General features: G+C 41.4%; 1 protein-coding gene across 3 annotated transcripts in view; it reads right to left on the bottom strand.

The window, feature by feature from the left end:
• Positions 1-1,400: 1,400 nt before the first annotated feature.
• LOC141087758 (chloride anion exchanger-like) overlaps positions 1,401-22,830 on the bottom strand; it is a 158,816-nt gene continuing 137,386 nt past the window's right edge. For all 3 annotated transcript variants that reach the window (XM_073573550.1, XM_073573552.1, XM_073573551.1), the window contains exons 14-21: positions 21,440-21,509; positions 19,557-19,649; positions 19,376-19,471; positions 18,595-18,828; positions 18,342-18,396; positions 16,598-16,743; positions 11,855-11,929; positions 1,401-2,159 (exon numbers count right to left, since the gene is read on the bottom strand). In XM_073573550.1, coding sequence (XP_073429651.1) covers positions 2,142-2,159; positions 11,855-11,929; positions 16,598-16,743; positions 18,342-18,396; positions 18,595-18,828; positions 19,376-19,471; positions 19,557-19,649; positions 21,440-21,509 — 787 coding nt within the window. In that variant the 3' untranslated portion in view covers positions 1,401-2,141. The remainder of the gene's footprint in view (positions 2,160-11,854; positions 11,930-16,597; positions 16,744-18,341; positions 18,397-18,594; positions 18,829-19,375; positions 19,472-19,556; positions 19,650-21,439; positions 21,510-22,830) is intronic.

Below are 22,830 nucleotides of genomic sequence, written 5' to 3'. Positions count from 1 at the left end.
AGTGAATTGCAGTGGGGTCTGTCTGTGCTTCCCTCTGCCCCAACGCACGTTTCATGTATACTTCCTCAGGGGTTGTTCTAATGATGTAGGAGGTTAGACCAGGAGATAAGGTTATCTGACAATATACATCTAAGGCTACTTTCACACTTGCGTTTTTTTGCGCTGCACACCGTGCGCAGTGCAAACGCACATAAAAAACGCATCATGCGTTTGTTTGCGTTTTTTTGCGGTTTTGGGCATGTTTTTTTAAAAAAACGCATGCATTTTTTTGCGATCCCGTGCGCATGGTCAGCGCACCCATAGACTATAATGGGTGTGTGGGTGAATTTTGTGCGCATTACGTGCACATGCTTTTTTTGGGACAAGTCGGACGCACAAAAAATGCAAAAGGATGCATTTTGTGCGCCCGAGCGCACACTACAAAAAAACGCATACGCATACAAACGCATACAAAGGCATGTGTATGCGCACCCATTTAAAGTATTTAAAGTATAGGAAAAAAAACGCATGTGTTTTTTTTTACACAAAACAACACAAGTGTGAAACCAGCCTAAGTGCTGCACATTTTCTGTACCTATTAAGTAAAATCTGTTATTTGCACTTTCTGAAAATCTGCAACATAAAAAAATTACCAAAAATTCGTTGTGGGAATGTAGCCTTATGACCTTGCTCTATGCTATTGTGGGGAAGGGGAGGGTGAGTATGTTCTTCTTTCTCCAGTGTGTGTCTTCCTGCTTATGATTGATGAATATCATACAGAGAACAATACATGAAACTATCTGATAACACCCATTTGGACTTAACAAAAGCTAACTCACTGCGAAATTAAAAAAAATTAATCTTTTACTGTGTTAACGTTTCATTCTGCTCTGCTACCATTATTACTTTGTGTCCAGTTCAACATGAAAAATGAGATGAAAGATCCTTTTTAAAAAATTGGAACTTACTTATAGAGTTGCTATCTCCAATAGTTGGCACTGGAGTTGTAGTCTTCTTCCACTCTCAATAAACTATTTGCATATTTAAATTCAAAGAGATTCATTTCATGGCCTATAAGTCTTGTTATGCCAGCTTGTCGCTCTCCACAAGGAAATATGTTCTCCCTTATGCTCCAAAGAAAAAGAGTGATTACTAAAGTGCTTTGTGCTTGAAAAGTGAATATTTTTGACAGCCAGAAAATCCAGTGTGAAAATAACCCAGAGTTTGTACCACAATTTAGTATGGGGGGGCCGCTTACGATGCCTTGCCATGAGTATGAGCCATTAGTAGGTAACATTTACAAGACTACAACATTGTGCTCTGCTGCCAGCCCTGTAAGTACATATTCACAACACTATAAATCACCATTATGCTAAGGTTAATTTTCAGTACGTTATCCATCATTGGTCCACCTTTCTGAGTGGTATATTAATGAATGTTATTTTATTTCTGATCGTATTTACTTACATAATATACATGGTAATTGCTTTTCGTATCATTATTCTATGGGTACATTAACACAATACCTTTCCTTGTATGTACAATTGCATGTCCACGTTCTGCATAGCCTCATGCTATACAGATCTATCTTTGGCTAGTATACACACTGTAACATGGTCGATCAATTACTACGAGTTCTCGGGATAGTAAATATGTATAAGAAGTGCAGTTTTAATCTGTCCTCTTATTTAACTTTCAGTCTTTTTGGGACTATGTTGACATCCTAAATGGGTGATAGAAAGCAGCTATTACATTGCTTGTAGGGTTTATAGCTCAGATTTCCATAGATCTTGAAAAGCATTTAAATCCGCATTGTAAAGTTGCATTCGTTTCTCTATTTTTTCCTTACTGAGTTCTTGCATCAGTACACATTGGCATCGGTATTCTTTTCATGAAGCAGAAAGTTCCAGAAAACAGTCTTATGATTTCAGCTCAGGTTGGAAAATCAGAAATCATGGTTGGTGTAACATGTAAAAATATATACAATAGCATGAACACTTTACTTTAAATAAAATCTTATTAAAATAAAAGCAAAGCTGCATCTTTGGTTGTGATATTTGAAGATCTCTGTTTGCTTCACATAATTATTATATCCATAAATCATTCCAGTGATGACCCCTGTAAGAACATTTACAGGTGATGTGCTGTATGACTTCATGTGATCACAGATGCACACCAATCTAGAAAGAAGAACATTAAAAACATCAAATGTCTAGTGTATAGGCATGAGTTTCTATCAAGTAGCAACATCAATTATCTGTTTCACAATGAAGGTCAATGGCAGACGTAATAATAATAATTTTGTGTGAAATTCACATACAGTTGTGCACAGTTTTTTTTTGTAGGGATCAAAATAAAATTTACACGTCACCTGGATGCCCTGCCTAAATGTGGGGTGAATAGAACCCTAAAATGTTATTACTATCTATTACAGAGACCATTTATGGCTAAGATAAGACATCACTTTGTGATCAATTGGGTTTCAATGGCAGTGCTATCATATGCAGGATACGGCAGCGCTATCATATGCAGGATACAGCAGCGCTATCATATGCTGGATACGGCAGCACTATTATATTCTTTTATATAAGCACTTCAAGGGGTTATCTGGGACCAGAGGCGTAACTACCGCAGTCGCCACTGCGACCGGGCCCAGCGTGTGAGGGGCCCGCCAACGCAAGCAAATACTTCAGCTGAAGTGTCTGTGGGCGGCAATACAAGCGATCAGTAAATCAGAGGCAAGCAGCTGACGTCGGCGTACACTTGACTGGGGTGCACAGCAGTGATGTCATGTGTCCGCATTGCTTGCATGCTGAAGTCAGCTGCCGGTTTCAGCAGAGGAAGCAGTGCGCCAGCGGAGGTATTAATTTATATATATATATCTATATATATAAAATTGAATGTATGTATGTGTGTATCACCAACCAATCATGAAGCATCATTCATTTCACCAGAGCTGTTTAAAAGAAGCTGAGCTGTGATTGGTTGCTATGAGCAACAGTTTTCCCTCTCCAGAAAACACCTCAGCAGACAGCGACCGGGTGGGAGAAATCTAGCATCCCTGGGAAAATAAGCTCCCAGCCATTGTCTGCCCCCCAGAAAGAGAGACAGGGCCAGAATGGGCCTGTCTGGTCGTGGGCCGCCTTGTCTGCACCTATATTGTTAAGAGTTGTGATGGAGCACAAAGTCACTTACCCCAGCAGGTTACGGGTGTCATTAGAAATATTGGTCTGGTAGTAAATCTTGCTTTCTTCAATCCAGGGTAATATTAGTAATATATCCCCTCTAATGCTTGGGGATGGGGACAGCATGGGCCTGTGTGATTTCAAATGCCAGTGCTGAATTTAAGCCCCAGTCCGTACCTGAGCAGAGAGCACATGACAGAAATGAATCCCCCTCTCCCATGCCCATATACCCATCACACATCCTCCATCCCATAGGCGCATCTTCCCTCTTAAAGGGATCATTGGTATGGAAATCAGGGCAAATTCATCCAGTGCTTTGGTTTTGACATCAGGGTCTCTTAAAGGGATCATTGGTATGGAAGTTAGGGCAATTCCACTAAGCGCTCTGGTTCTGACCCCAGGCCTCTCTTAAAGGGATCCCCGGTATGGAAGTTAGGACCATCCCACTCAGCTCTGTGGTTCTGACCCCAGGGTCTCTTAAAGGGATCATTGGTATGGAAGTTAGGGCAATTCCACTAAGCGCTCTGGTTCTGACCCCAGTCCCCTCTTAAAGGGATCTCTGGTACGGAAGTGAGGGCAAATCCACTCTGCACTTTGGTACTGACCCCAGGCCTCTCTTAAAGGCATCTCCAGTATGGAAGTTAGGGCAAATCCCTCAGCGCTCTGATTCTGACCCCAGGCTTCTTTTAAAGGGATCCTTGGTATGGAAGTCAGGGCAAATCCATCCAGCTCTTTGGTTCTAACCCCAGACCTCTCTTAAAGGGATCCCTGGTATGGAAGCTTGGGCAATTCCACTCAGCGTTCTGGTTCTGACCCCAGGCTGACGAGATGATGTGGAATATTAGGGGTAGTAGTCCGGTGGCTCTGGCTGAAGGGATGATGTGGGATATTTGGGGGAGTAGTCCGGTGGCTCTAGCTGACGGGATAATGTGGGATATTAGGGATAGTAGTCCGGCGGCTGTGACGGGATGATGTGTGATATTCGTGGTAGTTGTCCGGTGACTATGGCTGACGGAATGATGTGGGATATTAGGGGTAGTAGTCCGGTGGCTTTGACGGGATGATGTGGGATATTTGTAGTCCGGTGGCTCTGACTGACGGGATGATGTGGGATATTAGGGGTAGTAGTCCGGTAGCTCTGGCTGACGGGATGATGTGGGATATTATAGTGAATGTGGCTACGTGGAGTGGGCAGGGCTATACACTCAGCTCTCTCTCTCTATATATATATATATACAGTATATATATATATATATATTTAGAATCATTATAATTTGTTATAACTAACCGTAGTTAGTTACTATGCCCGGGCAGCACTGGGCTCTTCAGCTAGTATATATATATATACTAGCTGAAGAGCCCAGTGTTGCCTGGGCATAGTAACCAACTGTGGTTAGTTATAACAAATTATAATGATTATATTGCACATAAAAACCGTGCATCTAAACCTGTCCTGTGTGATACTGACTGCTGAGCCGTGTATCTAATCCTATCCTGTGTGATACTGACTGCTGAGCAGTGTATCTTATCCTATCCTGTGTGATACTGGGCTCCCCCTGCAGTCTGTGTCAGAGGGTGGTCTGTGTTGGCACGGTAATAAATTGTGTTATTTCCAGCTTTACAGAAGGGCAATAACACCATAGAAATGATAAGAATAATAGGCCTCAGTTACCACAACTGTCTATTAAAGAAAACAGTTGCTAATAGCAACCAATCACAGCTCATTTTTAATCTTTTAAACAGCTCTGGGACAGCGTGGCAAGTTTTGAGTGGCGACTTTTGTGTATTGACTTTTATGTGGCGAGGTTGGTGTATGTGTGGTGAAATGTGTGCTAAGGGTGGTATATGTGTTGAAGCTAGTGTGTGGCGCATTTTGTGTGTGTGTTCATATCCCCGTGTGTGGTGAGTATCCCATGTCAGGGCCCCACCTTAGCAACTGTACGGTATATATTGTTTGGCGCCATCGCTCTCATTCTTTAAGTCCCCCTTGTTCACATCTGACAGCTGTCAATTTGCCTCCAACACTTTTCCTTTCACTTTTTCATCATTATGTAGATAGGAGCAAAATTGTTTGGTGAATTGGAAAGTGCGGGGTTAAAATTTCGCCTCACAACATAGCCTATGATGCTCTTGGGGTCCAGACGTGTGATTGTGTAAAATTTTGTGACTGTAGCGACGACGGTTCAGATGCCAATACATACATACACTTTTTCCCCATTTTGTTCAACTTCTCAACTGTGTCCCACTTGTTGGAGATTCTTCACCAAAAATTCACATTTGGTATCTTTATGTTTGAAGCATGATATGTGGGAAAAGGTTGAAAAGTTCCAGGGAGCCGAATACTTTCGCAAGGCACAGTAACTCCAAGTAAATCAAACTTCTGTGAAATCAAACTGTCCACTTAGGAAGCAACACTGATTGACAATCAATTTCACATGCTGTTGTGCAAATGGAATAGACAACAGATGGAAATTATTGGCAATTATTATGACATACTCAATAAAGGAATGGTTCTGCAGGTGGGGACCACAGACCACATCTCAGTACCAAAGCTTTCTGGCTGATGTTTTGGTCACTTTTGAATGTTGGTTGTGCTTTCACACTCGTGGTAGCATGAGACGGACTCTACAACCCACACAAGTGGCTCAGGTAGTGCAGCTCATCCAGGATGGCACATCAATGCAAACTGTGGCAAGAAGGGTTGCTGTGTCTGTCAGCGTAGTGTCCAGAGGCTGGAGGCGCTACCAGGAGACAGGCCAGTACACCAGGAAATGTGGAGGGGGCCGTAGGAGGGCAACAACCCAGCAGCAGGACCGCTACCTCAGCCTTTGTGCAAGGAGGAACAGGAGGAGCACTTCCAGAGCCCTGCAAAATGACCTCCAGGATGCCACAAATGTGCATGTGTCTGCACAAACGTTTAGAAACAGACTCCATGAGGATGGTCCGAGTGCCCGACGTCCACAGATGGGGGTTGTGCTCACAGTCCAACACCATGCAGGATGCTTGGCATTTGCCACAGAACATCAGGATTGGCAAATTCGCCACTGACGCCCTGTGCTCTTCAAAGATGAAAGCAGATTCACACTGAGCACATGTGACAGACGTGACAGAGACTGGAGACGCCGTGGAGAGTGATCTGCTGCCTACAACATCCTTCAGCATGACCGGTTTGACAGTGGGTCAGTAATGGTGTAGGGTGACATTTCTTTGGAGGGTCACACAGCCCTCCATGTGCTCGCCAGAGGTAGCCTGACTGCCATTAGGTACCTAGATGAGATCCTCAGACCCCTTGGGAGACCATATGCTGGTGTGGTTGGCCCTGGGTTCCTCCTAATGCAGGACAATGCCAGACCTCATGTAGCTGGAGTGTGTCAGCAGTTCCTGCAAGATGAAGACATTGAAGCTATGTACTGGCCCGCCCATTCCCCAGACCTGAATCCGATTGAGCAAATCTGGGACATCGTGTCTCGCTCCATTCACCAACGTCACATTGTACCACAGACTGTCCAGGAGTTGGCGGATGCTTTATTCCAGGTCTGGGAGGAGATCCCTCAGGACAACATCTGCTGACTCATCAGGAGCATGCCCAGGTGTCATAGGGAGGTCAAACAGGCACGTGGAGGCCACACACTACTGAACATCATTTCCTTGTCTTGAGGCATTTTCACTGAAGTTGGATCAGCCTGTAATTTGATTTTCCACTATGATTTTGAGTATCCTTCCAAATCCAGACCTCCATGGGGTATTAATTTTGACTAAGGCTAAGTGCACACGTAGCGAAACTCTCGCGGAAGTTACAGCGAGAATTCCGGAATTGCATTCTGCGGGAAAAACGCATTTTAAATTCCCGCAATTTTCCCATGGAAATACTAGCGTTTTGCAAGTGTAATTAGCTTGCAGAATGCTAGCGGTCTCCAAGCGATCTATAGCATCGCTTGGAGAACTGATTGACAGGTTGGTCACACTCGTCAAACATAGTGTTTGACTAGTGTGACCAGCTTTTTACTATTGAGGCCGCCTATGTGGCATCAATAGTAAAAGATATAATGTTAAAAATAATTAAAAAAAAAATGGTGTTATATTCACCTTCCGGCGTCCCGCGCAGCCTTCCCAGGCCTCAGTGATGCTTCGTTCCCAGTAATGTCTTGCGAGACGTTTGATGACATTGCGGTCTCGCGATAATGTATCGGTCTCGCGAGGAATAGGGACCGCTACATTATCGCGAGACCGCGACGTCATCGAAGGTCTCACAAAGCATTACTGGGAACGGAAGCATCGCTGAGGCCCGGGAAGGCTGCGCGGGACGCCGGAAGGTGAATATAACACCATTTTTTATTTTTTATTCTATTTTTTACAGGGATATGGTACCCACAGCCCGGAGGACAGTCTCCTCTCCTCCGGACCGTGGGTACCATCCGCAAATGTTCTGCTTACTTTTCACATGGTGGGCATAGCCACATGCGGTAAGTAAGCGGAACAATGCAATCCTATGGGTGTGGGATCGCTGCGATTCCACAAAATAATGAGCATGCTGCGGATTTTTCCGCGTTGCGATTCCGCCGCAGGAAAATCAGCAGCATTAGCACAGCATTGCAGAATCCCATAGGATTGCATGAGATGCTGTTTTTTTGCGTTTTCGCGCCAAAATCGAGTATTAAACGCCGTGAAAACGCAAAAAAAGCGACGTGTGAACGCAGCCTTACAGTGACCATTTTTATGTTTTCTTGTTCTCAACGCATGCCACTATGTAATGAATAAATGTTTGCAGCTGCGTTATTTCATTCAGTGATATCTATGATGTGGCATCTTAGTGTTCCCCTTATTTTTTTGAGCAGTGAATATATATATATATATATATATTTTATATATATATATATATATATAATATATTGTGGTAGATCGGCTCAATCAGCTGCACACGGAGGTAGACACGGGTACACTGCAGCTTTAAGAACTTAAAGAACTGCCAAAAAATATTAACCCTGTATCACTTAGAGATATGTAAGATAAAATATAACTTTTAATAAATAATCTTAAAAAAGAAAGACAAACAATAATCACCATGCAAGCAACTGTGCTGGCACTGTTCACCCTACACAAAATATCCTGAACGCAATGCCTGCCTACCAGCGGAGGTTTTCACCCTAAACATACGAACGAGTGATGGCGCCCCCGTTCCTCAGCGGCTGTCACTGAAATTCCTATATACCCCTAAGCTGGTGATTCATTCAACCACCTAGTTATACACAGGGTCGGTGTTAGGGGCAGGCAGACGGTGGAAAGAGGCCGGGAAACAAGTGTTGAACGACTTCAATATTGTCGATCACACTCATTTAGCGGCCTGAACTCAGTGCATTAAATACAACCAAAATGCTTCTGTGATGTGCAATATGTTAGCATTTGGGGTCCCATTTTAAACTTTGCCTAGGGCCCCACTTTGCCTAAAACCGGCCCTGCTTATACATAGGAGAAAGGAGAAAATAGTGAGTGCTGTATTAGGACTGGTAACAAAAGCAGGCGGCAAATGAAGATATGTGCTAGAAAAGGTAAACAATATCACACTGATAAAGTGACGTGCATAAAAGTATGTATAGTACCCTGCTATGCTGTTCGCTGCTGATATAAGTTCGGCCTGTCAGCGGAGGTTGGCACCCTAATAATCAGTGGATATGGCGCCCCTGCTCAACGAGCCTGGGAATCCCTTATGATAACTAAACTAGCCCACGGGATAGCCTCACAACAAACAATACAGTATAGACAAGCCACATATAATGTTAAACCAAGAACAGATAAATGTTCAAAGGCACATAAAATATAATTATCATCATGATAACAGCAGGCATAAGAGGTGCTTATGGTTTACATGCTTTCAGAAACCTCTAAGCGTTTCACAATAGTGGATCATCAGGACGTTGGATATATTGATGTAGCATCAATATATCCAATCTCCTGACGATCAGGAGGTTGGATATCAGGATGGGGGGGTCCCAGTCTATATCTTTCACTGGGGCCCATCAGACCACTGTCTGGGACTTAGGCATTTTTTTCCTATGGGGTTAAGAATTTTTCAGCAGGTAGTTGCTAGCTAACTGACTGTTTTGCCCAGCGACAATCTCTTCCGACTTACAGCAGTCAAGGACTGCTCCTGCCGGCAATTCTCCTGCTTTCTATGAAGTCATCCTGAAAGAGCAGATCCTTCTCTTCCTTTCTGCACTGTGGTTCAGGCATCATTGCAAATGTCAAGTTGAATAACAGGAAGTCAGCAGTGATGCCCCAATGACAGAGTAGACTGGAAAAGAAAGAACTGCTCTGTTGACGTCGGGTCAAAGGAAAAAGGAGAATTGCCGCCTGAGCGGGAGAGATTGTTGCAGGGCAGAACAGGCAGATACAGCAGTTAGCAACTGCCTGAGTGTAAGTTCATTATCTCATAGAAAAAAAAAAAAACAATGTCCCGTATAACCTCTTTGCAAGAATAAACCAATGCCGGAGTGATATTATCTTCTAGTGGTATGCTTTCAGTTTATAAGATGCAAATAACCCCTTAAAGGTGACCCTTCCATTGGCTTTGTTAATAAGGTTCCTTTTTATTATGCAGAGCCGGTTTTAGAGAAAGTGGGGCCCTGGGCAAAAGTTTAAAGTGGGGCCCCAAATGCTCACATATTCCACATCACACAAACATTTTGGCTGTATTTACAGGTGCAGAGTTCAGGTCGTTAAACATGCGTGATCGACGACATTGAAGTTGTTCGACGCTTGTTCACAAGTTTCTTTACACCGGCTGAGGGGAAGAATAATTTGTACAGACAGTCTTCAATACAGTAATACAGTATAGTCCAGGTCCCATATAGTACATACAGTATAATGCACTCCCCATGGTCATTGATAGAGTATACTGCAGCTACACACACACACACACACACACACACACACAATATAATGCAACTCCCTCCACACACAGTATAGTGTAGCTCCCTCCACACACAGTATAATTCAGCTCCCTCCACACACATTATAGTGTTATAGTGCAGCTCCCCTCCACATACAGTACAGAGAAGCTCCACCCACACCCAGTATAATACAACCTCCTCCACACACTTTATAGTGCAGCTCCCTTCCACACACATTTTAGTGCAGCTCCCCCCACACCCAGTACAATGCAGCCCACCTTCACACATATAATAGTGCAGCTCCCCTCCACACACATTGTAGTGCAGCTCCCCTCCACACACAGTATAGTGCAGCTCCCCCCACACACACAGTACAGTGCAGCTCTCCCCCAAACACACAGTACAGTGCAGCTTCCCCCAAACACACAGTACAATGCAGCTTCCCCAAAGACACAGAATCATAGAATCATAGAATCGTAGAGTTGGAAGGGACCTCCTGGGCCATCTGGTCCAACCCCCTGCTCAAAGCAGGATTCGCTAAATCATCCCAGTCAGATGTCTGTCCAGCCTCTGTTTGAAGACTTCCATTGAAGGAGAACTCACCACTTCTCGTGGCAGCTTGTTCCACTCATTGATCACTCTAACTGTCAAAAAGTTTTTTCTAATATCTAATCTGTGTCTCCTCCCATTCAGTTTCATCCCATTGCTTCTAGTCTTTCCTTGTGCAAATGAGAATAAAGTTGATCCTTCTACAATGTGACAGCTCTTTAGATATTTGTAGACAGCTATTAAGTCTCCTCTCAGTCTTCTCTTTTGCAAACTAAACAATCCCAAATCCTGCAACCTTTCCTCATAAGACAGGGTTTGCAGACCGGTCACCATTCTGGTCGCTCTTTTCTGAACTTGCTCCAGTTTGTTGATGTCTTTTTTAAAATGTGGTGCCCAAAACTGGACACAATATTCTAGATGAGGTCTGACCAAAGAGGAGTAGAGGGAAATAATGACTTCACGTGATCTAGACTGTATGCTTCTGTTAATACATCCTAGAATTGCATTTGCCTTTTTTGCTGCTGCATCACACTGTTGACTCATATTCAGTCTGTGATCTATTAGTATACCCAAATCTTTTTCACATGTGCTGCAGTACAGTGCAGCTCCCCCCGAACACACAGTACAGTGCAGCTCCCCCCACACACAGTACAGTGCACACACACAATACTCACCTCTCCTCCTTGTTCCCCGTGCTGCTGCAGGGTCTGCTCTGGTCTCATTGGCTCCACTGCTGGCACAGCATGGCGCACGATGAAGTGACTGCTTAGTCACAAGCAGAGGAGGAGTGATGGGAGAGGGAGTGTCACATGACGCTCTCTCCTCCATCACTTCATTCAACTGTATCAGCGTCTATGATGCCGATAAGTTGAATCAGCGATTGGGGGCGGCGACAGGCCCATAGCGGCTGCGTGGTCTGCTGGTATTAGCGGCACACCGCTGGCTCAGTTGGGGGCTCCTGGAGGAGTGGGGACCCTAGGCAGCTGCCTGGTCTGCTTACCCCTAATGCCGGCCCTGATGTTATGATATAGCTTTTGAAGACATTTGCTCATTGGCTCTTAACTGTGGGTTTTAGTGTGAGTATTAACTCATTTTTACTCTGAGAAATTTATATATAAATTGACAGCTGGTTGTTATTCCTAACCATTCTTATACTGATAACCCTGATTGGACAGTGTTAAGATGTTAGGCCAATCTGGATCTGCCCTTACAGTAAATTAACATATAAAAAATACTTTAAAGAAATATACTCACATTATAGTCATTATTCAATATTACTGGTATACTTAAATTTTCTTTTGCATCGAATCTTGTCTCTTTAATATCCTCCTAACAAAAAAAATATTATTTTACAAATCATGTGACATAATGATGAGCAGCAAAAAGCGTAAAAAGTCAGTTCGTGCATTGACTGATGCATGAAAATTGCATGTAATTAATATTATGGAAAAAAAGAGTGACTTGAAATTCACTTTACAAGCTCATGCCAACCCTAGTAATTGCATATTGCAGGACCATCACCAAAATTGGCAACATTTCCAAAATTGCTAATATATTTCATGCAGAGTGTAACTCATTTATTCTGCGCTTACTTGGATTCACAGTCAGGCTTCGAGTCCTTTTTATAAACTACTGCCAATCACAACAAATGCCCACTCTATACTAAGATCAGGTGACATACAGTAGATGCCCGATTTGGTGCAAAATCTGCATTTTCTTGGTAATCATGGTTCAATTATTTGTAACCATCTTCAGAAACAAATAGACCAAAATCTAAATGAACTGCTGGGCAGAACCAATGTTCCAATCTTAAAAACAACTGGGTTCACATTGCGCTAATGGCAATGCGCTGACGGCATCCATTACATAGCGCCACTAACACTGTGCTAGCGGCTTCATCACCGCCAGCACAGATGAATCATCTGTGTTAGCACAGATGATTCATCTGCGCTAGCGGTTATAGCATACAGTATAATATGAATCTATTATTTATTCATCCAAAGAGGGCATAATATGATATTATGAGACCAGTGTTATGCAGACAAAACATCAACGTTTCGGCTATTAGGCCTTTTTCAAGATATTACCTGCATAGAAAAATGGTCCACCCAAGCTGCCATTTGGAATACTTATATACTTAATTCATGTGAAACACACGTGAAATGCCTTCACCAAGAGTGACCGTCCGGGGGGTGCACAGGCAGACGCCAATGAGAGTCGCCGTACCAATTATTGGTAATTTACGTACATCCAATACTACTCCATCTCCTGGTGTGATGCGTGCAGTGTGGTTATTCCTTTTTGGACCATGATGACGTTACATTTTCTGTCTTTCCCCTAACCATGCACTGTATGTCCTTATATAATTTTTTAATATCTTCTAATAAAATTTGTATTTTATGGAATTTTGACTGCTTTAACGTAATGTGAACCTAGCCTAAAGGCTCTTTCAAATGTCAATGATTATTATCAGTGTTTGTATGCCAAAACCAAAATTGTCTCTAAAGCACAGAACAGATGTCAATCTTATTTATTGTGTTTTTCTGTATATTCACCTCCTGCTTTTGGCATACAGCATTGATGAATAATCATTGACATCTGAATGAAGCACAAAAGTGGTCAGAGGTGTTGCTAATGTGCCCCCCCCCATTAAAAAGCCAACTTTCTGAACTTACAGGGTTGTGGGATCTTGACATGGAGAGTGGGAACTCACAACACTCTGGGACCCTCCTTGCTAAGATAATGCAAGTTTCTACTTGTTATTGCTAAATCTCACTCTTTGCACTAACCCAACACTGCCACATCCATTACTTACCAGTTACCAAATTGTAACATTATTACAGTGGGTACCATTTAGTAGCTACTTATAAAGAAGATAGCTGTGCTGGGTTAAGCCTGTTTCACACTTCCATTTTTCCCCATTGACTTGCATTACTGGCAGATCTTGACGGATGGCCATCCGTTGGACCCGTTTTTTTGCGGATCCGTCAATTTTTTTGCGTCTGCCGAGATGCCTGGACGGACCATGTAACGTTTTTTGTAGGGAAGGATCCGCATTTTTATACAGCGCATGCCCGGAGGAATGAAGTCAGGAGGAAATTTAACCCTGAAATCATTTCTGGCGGCCAGAGAAGAATAAAAAAAAAATTCTCTCTCTCTCTCACAATCTAACAAAAACAAGCGGGATCTCACGCACATCTCACGCTTTCATAGCTAGTAGTGCATTGGATCTAAAAACCTGGAAGTCCATATTCAACTTTTGTTCGAAAGTCGGGTCCTTTAGAAGGGCATTAGGGACACTTCTGGCTACTTTTGTTAGTAAATAATATTTAGAAAAATCACCAGTTAGAGACAGCTCTATAATATAATGAGAACAGCTCCAGGGTGGTGGTAAAGTGGCTTGCAAAAGTATTCACTTCCTTGGCTTTTTGCCCATTTTGTTACATTACAACCTGTGTTTAAATATTTTTGTCATCCAATTGGTGTGTGATACATCAGCACTAAATAGTCTTAGTTGGTGAAGTGAAATGAGAAAAAATATGCATAAATTAATGGAATCAAATAACTAAAAATTGGCATGTGCATATGTATTAACCACTTTTGCTATGATGCCCCTAAAAATTTCTGGTGCAAACAATCACTTTCAAAAGTCACATGCTTAGTGAAAGGAAGTCCACCTGTGTGCAATCTAAATGTCACATGGTCTGTCAGTATATATACCTTTTCTGAAAGGCAATAGAGGATGCAACACCACTAACCAAACACTATGGAGACCAAGGAGATCTCCAAACCACTAACCAAACACCATGGAGACCAAGGAGATCTCCAACAAGTCAGGGACAAAGTTGTTGAGAAGTACGTCAGAATTGGGTTATAAAAAAAAAAATCCCAATCTTAGATGATCCCCCAGAGGTCATCAAATCCATTACCATCAAATGGAAAGAACATGGCACCACAAAAAACCAGCCAAGAGAGGGATGTCCACCAAAATTCTCAGCCCAGGCAAGGAGGGCATTAATCAGAGAGGCAGCACAGAGACTAAAGTTAACCCTGAATGAGCTGCAGAGTTCCCAAGCAGAGACTGGAGTATATGTCCATACAGCACAAATAGCCGTATACTCCATAGAGATGGCCTCTATGGAAGAGTGGGTAGAAAAAAGCCTTTAGTTACACACAAAAATTGTAAGGCTCATTTTGAGTTTGTCAAAAGACATGTGGGAGACTCTACAAATGTATGGTGGAAGATCCTGTGGTCATATGAGTCCAAAATTAAAGTTTTTGGACACCAAGGTAAGCGCTCTATCTGGCACCAAACCATCACAGCTTATCACCCCAAGAAAACCATCCCCACATTGAAACATGATGGTGGCAGTATCATGGTGTGGGGATGATTTTTTGTCATCAGGGACAGGGAAAATGGTCCGAGTTGAGGGTAATATGGATAGTGCGAAATACAGCATATTCTTCAGCAAAACCTTTTTCAGTTTGTCAGTGATTTGAGACGGAAGTGCACAAGTATATCTCCGTGTACACGTATATCTGTTTGATATATAATTTGCCAGCTGACATTTAAGATGATCACACAACTTTAGTGTGACTCTACCACTGCCAACAAGACAATGACCGAAAGCATACTGCTAAATCAACACTTGAGTGGTTTGAGGGGAAACATGTAAATGTTTTTGAGTGCCCTAGTCAAAGCCCAGACCTTAATCCAGCTGAGAACTTGAAGATTGCTGTTCATTAGAGGAAACATCTAACTTGAAGGGGCTGGAACAGTTTTTCCTTGAGGAATGAGCAAAAATACCAGTGACAAGATGTGGAAAGCTCATAGAGACTTATCTAAAACAACTTGCAGCTGTAATTCCTGCAAAAGGAGGCTCTACAAATTACTGATTTTAGGGGTTGAATAATTTTACACACTGAAGATTACTGTTATTTTGTCCTATTTGTTTGTTTTACAATTAAAAGAAAACCAAATGTTCACAGTTGTAGTCATGATCTTTACACAAACTGATGTAAACCCTAAAAAAAATGAAATTCCAGGTTGTGAGGTAGTAAAATACAAAAATTCCCAGTGATGGTGAATATTTTCGCAAGCCACTGTAAGTACTCTTTAAGCTGTAGGCATTTTGCATTTTACCACAGTTTTGAGGTAAAATATGTTGAAAAAATTATTTCTCACCTGTAAAAGATACAGGGCCAGTAAACGCATTGTAAAACCACACAAAGACATGCACAACACACGCTCTTGTGAAATCAGTCTTAGGTTGTGTGCCCACGTAGCGTTTTTTAAGCATTTTTGATGCGTTTTTCGGGGTCAAACCGCATAAAAAACGCTTAAAAGAAGCATCCAATTCATTTAAATGCTTTTTTGCCTTTTTGTGCCAATGGATGCGTTTTTTACCGCTAAGGAAACGCTTAGCGGTTAAAAACTCAGCATGTTCATTAATTTCCGCTTAGGTCCGCATTTTTGGCTATTTCCAATAGTCCAAAAGACGTGCGGAAAAAAACGCATCAAAAACGCATGTTTTTTTGCACAAAAAAGCGCAAAAATCGGAAAAAAATGCGTGTTTCCTGGGAAGGAGAACCCGTTTCCTGAGCGTTTAAAAAATGCTACGTGGGCACATAGCCTCAATGCAGATTTTAAGCGGATTTTCATGCTTTTTTTGGCCTGTGGTTTTCTATAATGAAATGGGTGTAGAAACGCAGTGGAATCCGCACAAAGAATTGACATGCTGCGGAAAATAAACCGCTGCGAATTCTGTGCGGAATTTTCTGCAGCATGTGCACAGCAATTTTATTTTTCCATTGGTTAATATTGTATGGTCAAACACTTGCGGATCTGCAGCGATTCCGTGCAGAAAATCCGCAACGTGTGCACTTACCCTTAGGGTTTTCAGATTATTCTAATAAAATAAATGGTATATTTAACAACTTAGATCACATAGATTTTCAGTAACTGACATTATGAAACTGCACAAAAAGAGTAATTACCTGAGCCTCTTTAAATTTATCCAAGCTTTTCAGACTCTTTATTTCTAGCACATGTAAGACTGCGTCATGGACAGTCAGGAAAATTATTGAGGTTGTAATATCATCATCAAAAAAGCCACATTTTATAAGTTTTTCCAATAAATTACCTGGAAATTAAAATATTGTAAGAACATTTATCAGATATCAAATATTTTTATGTGCAACAGTCAATTTTGCAGGTACAATTCCAAGCCAAAAAGACAACAACATGTGCTCAAAACTGGCCAGTTTGGGTCAGTTCTTCGGTGTTAGGGGCCATTCTACAGGTTGGACTTTCAATTTTAGGCTTTAAAACATTCCTAGGCGTGTCATTATCATAAAACTATTTCATCATAAAATCTATTAATTATAAGGTCCAGGGTTATCTGTGGAATGTTAAGTTTTTAAAAATTATATTCAGCCAGTTAAAGCTGCTGACTGGACGGAGCTGTAATATGCCACCAATTGTCTTCTATAAAGTATCTACATGACTTTGATTGTACCCCCATATACCTCAAATTTCATATAGAAATATACAGCACTCTTTTTACCTGCCCTAATCAGTATGAATCAAGCAGGAAAAAAATCACTGTTTGCTCTATCGTTGTTTCTACACGAGAATAATGTATTAATATGGTGCAACATGAATTACGTGAAGTTGAGCAAACATTTTTGCCTTTTAACATTTTAATGCTTGTCCTGACAAGTTGAGTTGAGCGAATATGATCGGGTCCCGGCTTTTTTGGCAAGCTATAGCACTTACCGAATAAGCTACAGCGGGAACCCGGATACATGGAGCGTGCCGCCTAATCAGCTGATCGGCGCTGCAGCTGCATGTGTTGCGGCTGTGTCATAGTCACAGAATATGTATGGAGAGCACAACACACAGGCTCTCCATGCATGTGCTCTGACTGTGACACAGCTGCAGCACATGCAGCTGTGGCGCCGATCAGCTGATTAGGGGGAACGCTCCATGTATCCGGGTTCCCATTGTAGCTTATTCGGTAAGCGCTATAGCTTGTTGAATAAGCAGGGACCCGATCATATTTGCTTAACTCTACTGACAAGCACTGCCAAAATGCAGAGCATGGGTGGGACACACTTTAGTGGTGTAATTCTTGCCAGAAATGTTACTCCAGTCCCTGTTATACGCTGACTGGAGTTACAATTCTAGCAAAGCACACTCAACTGAGAAGATGTACCAAATTCTTTAGGTGGCTTGTGCCTCTTAATGAATTTGGCACATACTACTTTAAAATTCTTCTTCAGTAAGACTTGTGGGTATAACACTGGTCTTAATGATTTAGGCCCTATAAATTAAATGATGATCCAGTTGTATACTGGCCATCACTTTACAAGGTATGACAATATTCTTTAAAAACTAGTATGTGAAGTCATAGATGTTGGGCATAGTTGGCAAGCCTGCTTGGCTGCTCAAAGTGACATTAGCCAGCTCCAAAATGCTTCTTCAGTATAGGAAGTGGTGCCAGGCAAGTTTTATTTTTTGGAAAGCATGAATTGAATTACAAAGTGTTCAAATCTACATGGAACTGCAACTTTCAGGAAATTCGACTCAAACTCAACTTTTTGTGGATCGATTGATTCATCTCTAATTTTAAAGCCAGATTTAAAAACACAACAATTGGTATCCTGCTAAACATATTATATAGTTTTCCTATTCCTTTTTTGTCCATTAATCATGAAGTATTCAAAAAATGTCACTTACTGTCTATTCCAGCAATATACACAACCACATCAACCTTAAGAAAGTCTTTTATTATCTAAAAAGAAAAAAGTTTATTTTTTTCCAAAATATAAATATGGTATTCTGTATCCCATGGTAAATAACAGGAGTATTTATGCCTGCTCATCTTTGCTAATAGTCTTTGCATAGACTGTATACATCTATACAACACTACAAGCCCGAGATTGGAACATAAATAAGTCATCAGGGTAACAAGCAAATTTGTATAACATACCGATTTTAGACCCTTCATTCCGGACATATCAAGAAATGACACTGCTCCAAAGTCAATGATGAAACTATGAACATCAATTTTGGGAACCCTCAAATATTCTGGAAGATCAGAATTCCAGTCCATAACAAATGGAAGGTCTGAGGTGTTAATTGGCTGGTCCAGGTCTTCAATCCTGTTATTGTCTAGTTCCTCTTCAGACTCATACTGGTTTCCTGATGTTGAAATGATACTTTTCTACAATACAAAGTGAAATTGAATTAACTAAAATACAAAAAGTGGTGAAGTAATCAAAGCTACAAAATTTATTTCTTCCCAATATGATGATATTTGTACTTATGTAACTGTGTTTTAACATACCCAAAGTATGCTGATCACCCTTCTAATGAGAGCTTTCGGTCATTTGCAACAAACGTATAAAAATAAGTATACCCTTATAGGATACTTTTCAAGATTATAGGTACTTTTGTGTTGGCGAAAAAAAGGTTTCTTTGTGATGGACCTCTTGATTTTACCATAGAGGAATATAAATGTTATATTATTCAATGAAAATCTACAGCATTATGTGCCTACAACCATTAGCAGAAGGACCTATACTGTTCTCTCTATGCCAAAAGTTAGATTAAAAAAATGCTTTGATGTAGGCCCCTCTGGCCCTGTCTTCATCAAACAGTTGGCAATGCATTGTCTTGCAGGCTTTTTTGTCTTGATTTATACTAAAATGCTGTTAGTGATGCTAAATAAATAATATGTACTGTATATGGAATTGCTCCATAAGACTTACTGTCATGATCTGGATTTCCCCTTTACTTATCAACTTCTTTATTTTTCTTAGAGCTTTGTTGCGTTTGCGCAGCACTCTCATTGGGTTAAAACCTGCCTGTAATGGATAGACATTTTGCAGTTACTGTTTTCTTACAATGACATTGAAACCATACATGTATGGTATTTAATTCTGGACTTACAGCTGTAATAAGTTTATCTTTAAAAAAATCAATATTGGCAAAAAATATTGGTGACGGGCATCTGAAAATTTTGATACCATGATGCTCGTAGATCTGTAAAAGACAAACATGAGAGGTGTGTGATAACACGAGATTGACATATTCATTTGTCGGAAAGAAATGATAAACTCATGGGTAAAGCTGCCCACAGTTCTAATGGGCTCTTTGTAGTGGTGCCCATGGGACAAAAAGGGCCTTATGCCACATTCACATACAGTGGGGGAAAAAAGTAATTAGTCAGCCACCAATTGTGCAAGTTCTCCCACTTAAAAAGATGAGAGAGGCCTGTAATTGACATCATAGGTAGACCACAACTATGAGAGTCAAAATGAGAAAACAAATTCAGAAAATCACCTTGTCTGATTTGGCAAGATTTATTTTTCAAATTTTGGTGGAAAATAAGTATTTGGTCACATAAAAATATGCAAGATTTCTTTCTCTCACAGACCTGTAACTTCCTCTTTAAGAGGCTCCTCTGTCCTCCACTCATTACCTGTAGTAATGGCACCTGTTTGAACTTGTTATCAGTATAAAAGACACCTGTCCACAACCTCAGGCTGTCACACTACAAACTCCACTATGGTGAAGACCAAAGAGCTGTTGAAGGACACCAGAAACAAAATTGTAGCCCTGCACCAGGCTGGGAAGACTGAATCTGCAATAGGCAAGCAGCTTGATGTGATGAAATCAACTGTGGGAGCAATAATAATAAAATGGAAGATATACAAGTTCAAACAGGTGCCATTACTACAGGTAATGAGTGGAGGACAGAGGAGCCTATTAAAGAAGAAGTTACAAGTCTGTGAGAGCCAGAAATCTTGCATGTTTTTAGGTGACCAAATACTTATTTTTCACCATAATTTTCAAAATAAATCTTGCCAAATCAGACAAGGTGATTTTCTGGATTTGTTTTCTCAATTTTGACTCTCATAGTTGTGGTCTACCTATGATGTCAATTACATGCCTCTCTCATCTTTTTAAGTGGGAGAGCTTACACAATTGGTGGCTGACTAAATACTTTTTTCCACACTGTACATCTTTGTACATCAGGTTTCCTGGCCCAAATTACTATTTTTTATTATTTTTACTCATTTATATAGCGCTATTAATTCCACAGCGCTTTACAGACATTATTGGCATTGTCCCCGATCGGTCTCACAATCTAAATTCAATATCACTATGTCTTTGGAATGTGGGAGGAAACCGGAGAACCCGGAGGAAACCCACGCAAACACAGGGAGAACATACAAACTCCTTGCAGATGTTGTCCTTGATGGGATTTGAACCCAGGACCCGAGTGCTGCAAGGCTGCAGTGCTAACCACTGAGCCACCATGCCGAATTTGACAGTTTCATAGGCATATATGATGCTGTTAAGTTCAGATCAAGAGACCCGCTGCCAGCATGTGCATCATGGTCTGTACTTGCACCCTGAGACATGGATTTGTCTCACAATCACAAATTAGCATCTACATGATAGGTCATGTGTCTGATCACTGGGGTTACACCTCTGGGATCCTTCCTTATGAGGAAGATGGGAATCCTGTGTACCCTGTTACAAGGTAGATGTGTATGTACATGCACTTTGCTTTTCCACGCATTGTCAATGGGACTGTCAGAGATAGCTTAGCTGTGGTTTTGAGATCAGTAGCAATCCCTGAGGTGTGACTCGATCAGCTTCCTATCATTTCCTATCCTGTGGATAGGAGATAAGCTAGGATTGTGAGACAATCTCTTTAAGGCCCTGATAATAGGTCACAAAATACAAGTGGAAAATATCATCCCAAACAAGTTTCTTGTTAAACTCAGAGTGTTAATTCAGCTTTAAATGTGTTTGAAGCTTACATTTTTATAGTCTTTTCTGTTCCTGTAAATGTCCGTTCCTCCAATATTTGCCACTTGAGAACATTTTGGGCTGAAAAAAAAATTCACAACTAAATTAAATGAGTTTTGTTGTATTTAGATTACTTTTATATAACCCTAAAACATTTATATACGTAAAAATAATTTTGAACATTCCAAACTACGGTATATTAGCCTGTTGCCACCAAGATTCTCCTTCCATGCAACATCATGCTCCAAAGCTTGTAAAGATTGAGGCAAAGCTTGCACCTAGTTGCATACATACAGATGTGACCAAAAGTATTGACACCTCTGCAATTCTGTCAGATATTACTCAGTTTCTTCCTGAAAATGATTGCAAACACAAATTCTTTGGTATTATTATCTTCATTTAATTTGTCTTAAATGAAAAAACACAAAAGAGAATGAAGCAAAAAGCAAAACATTGATCATTTCACACAAAACTCCAAAAATGGGCCAGACAAAAGTATTGGCACCCTCAGCCTAATACTTGATTGCACAACCTTTAGCCAAAATAACTGCGACCAACCTCTTCCGGTAACCATCAATGAGTTTCTTACAATGCTCTACTGGAATTTTAGACCATTCTTCTTTGGCAAACTGCTCCAGGTCCCTGATATTTGAAGGGTGCCTTCTCCAAACTGCCATTTTTAGATCTCTCCACAGGTGTTCTATGGGATTCAGGTCTGGACTCATTGCTGGCCACCTTAGAAGTCTCCAGTGCTTTCTCTCAAACCATTTTCTAGTGCTTTTTGAAGTGTGTTTTGGGTCATTGTCCTGCTGGAAGACCCATGACCTCTGAGGGAGACCCAGCTTTCTCACACTGGGCCCTACATTATGCTGCAAAATTTGTTGGTAGTCTTCAGACTTCATAATGCCATGCACACGGTCAAGCAGTCCTGTGCCAGAGGCAGCAAAGCAACCCCAAAACATCAGGGAACCTCCGCCATGTTTGACTGTAGGGACGGTGTTCTTTTCTTTGAATGCCTCTTTTTTTCTCCTGTAAACTCTATGTTGATGACTTTGCCCAAAAAGCTCTACTTTTGTCTCATCTGACCAGAGAACATTCTTCCAAAACGTTTTAGGCTTTTTCAGGTAAGTTTTGGCAAACTCCAGCCTGGCTTTTTTATATCTCGGGGTAAGAAGTGGGGTCTTCCTGGGTCTCCTACCATACAGTCCCTTTTCATTCAGACGCCAATGGATAGTACAGGTTGACACTGTTGTACCCTCGGACTGCAAGGCAGCTTGAACTTGTTTGGATGTTAGTTGAGGTTCTTTATCCAACATCCGCACAATCTTGCGTTGAAGTCTCTTGTCAATTTTTCTTTTCCGTCCACATCTAGGGAGGTTAGCCACAGTGCCATGGGCTTTAA

The sequence above is a fragment of the Dendrobates tinctorius genome, unplaced genomic scaffold, assembly GCF_039654945.1.
Source record: "Dendrobates tinctorius isolate UK_male_01 unplaced genomic scaffold, ASM3965494v1 ptg000035l, whole genome shotgun sequence".
In the NCBI taxonomy this organism is placed as follows: domain Eukaryota; kingdom Metazoa; phylum Chordata; class Amphibia; order Anura; family Dendrobatidae; genus Dendrobates; species Dendrobates tinctorius.
This window is presented reverse-complemented; position numbering and strand designations above follow the sequence as displayed.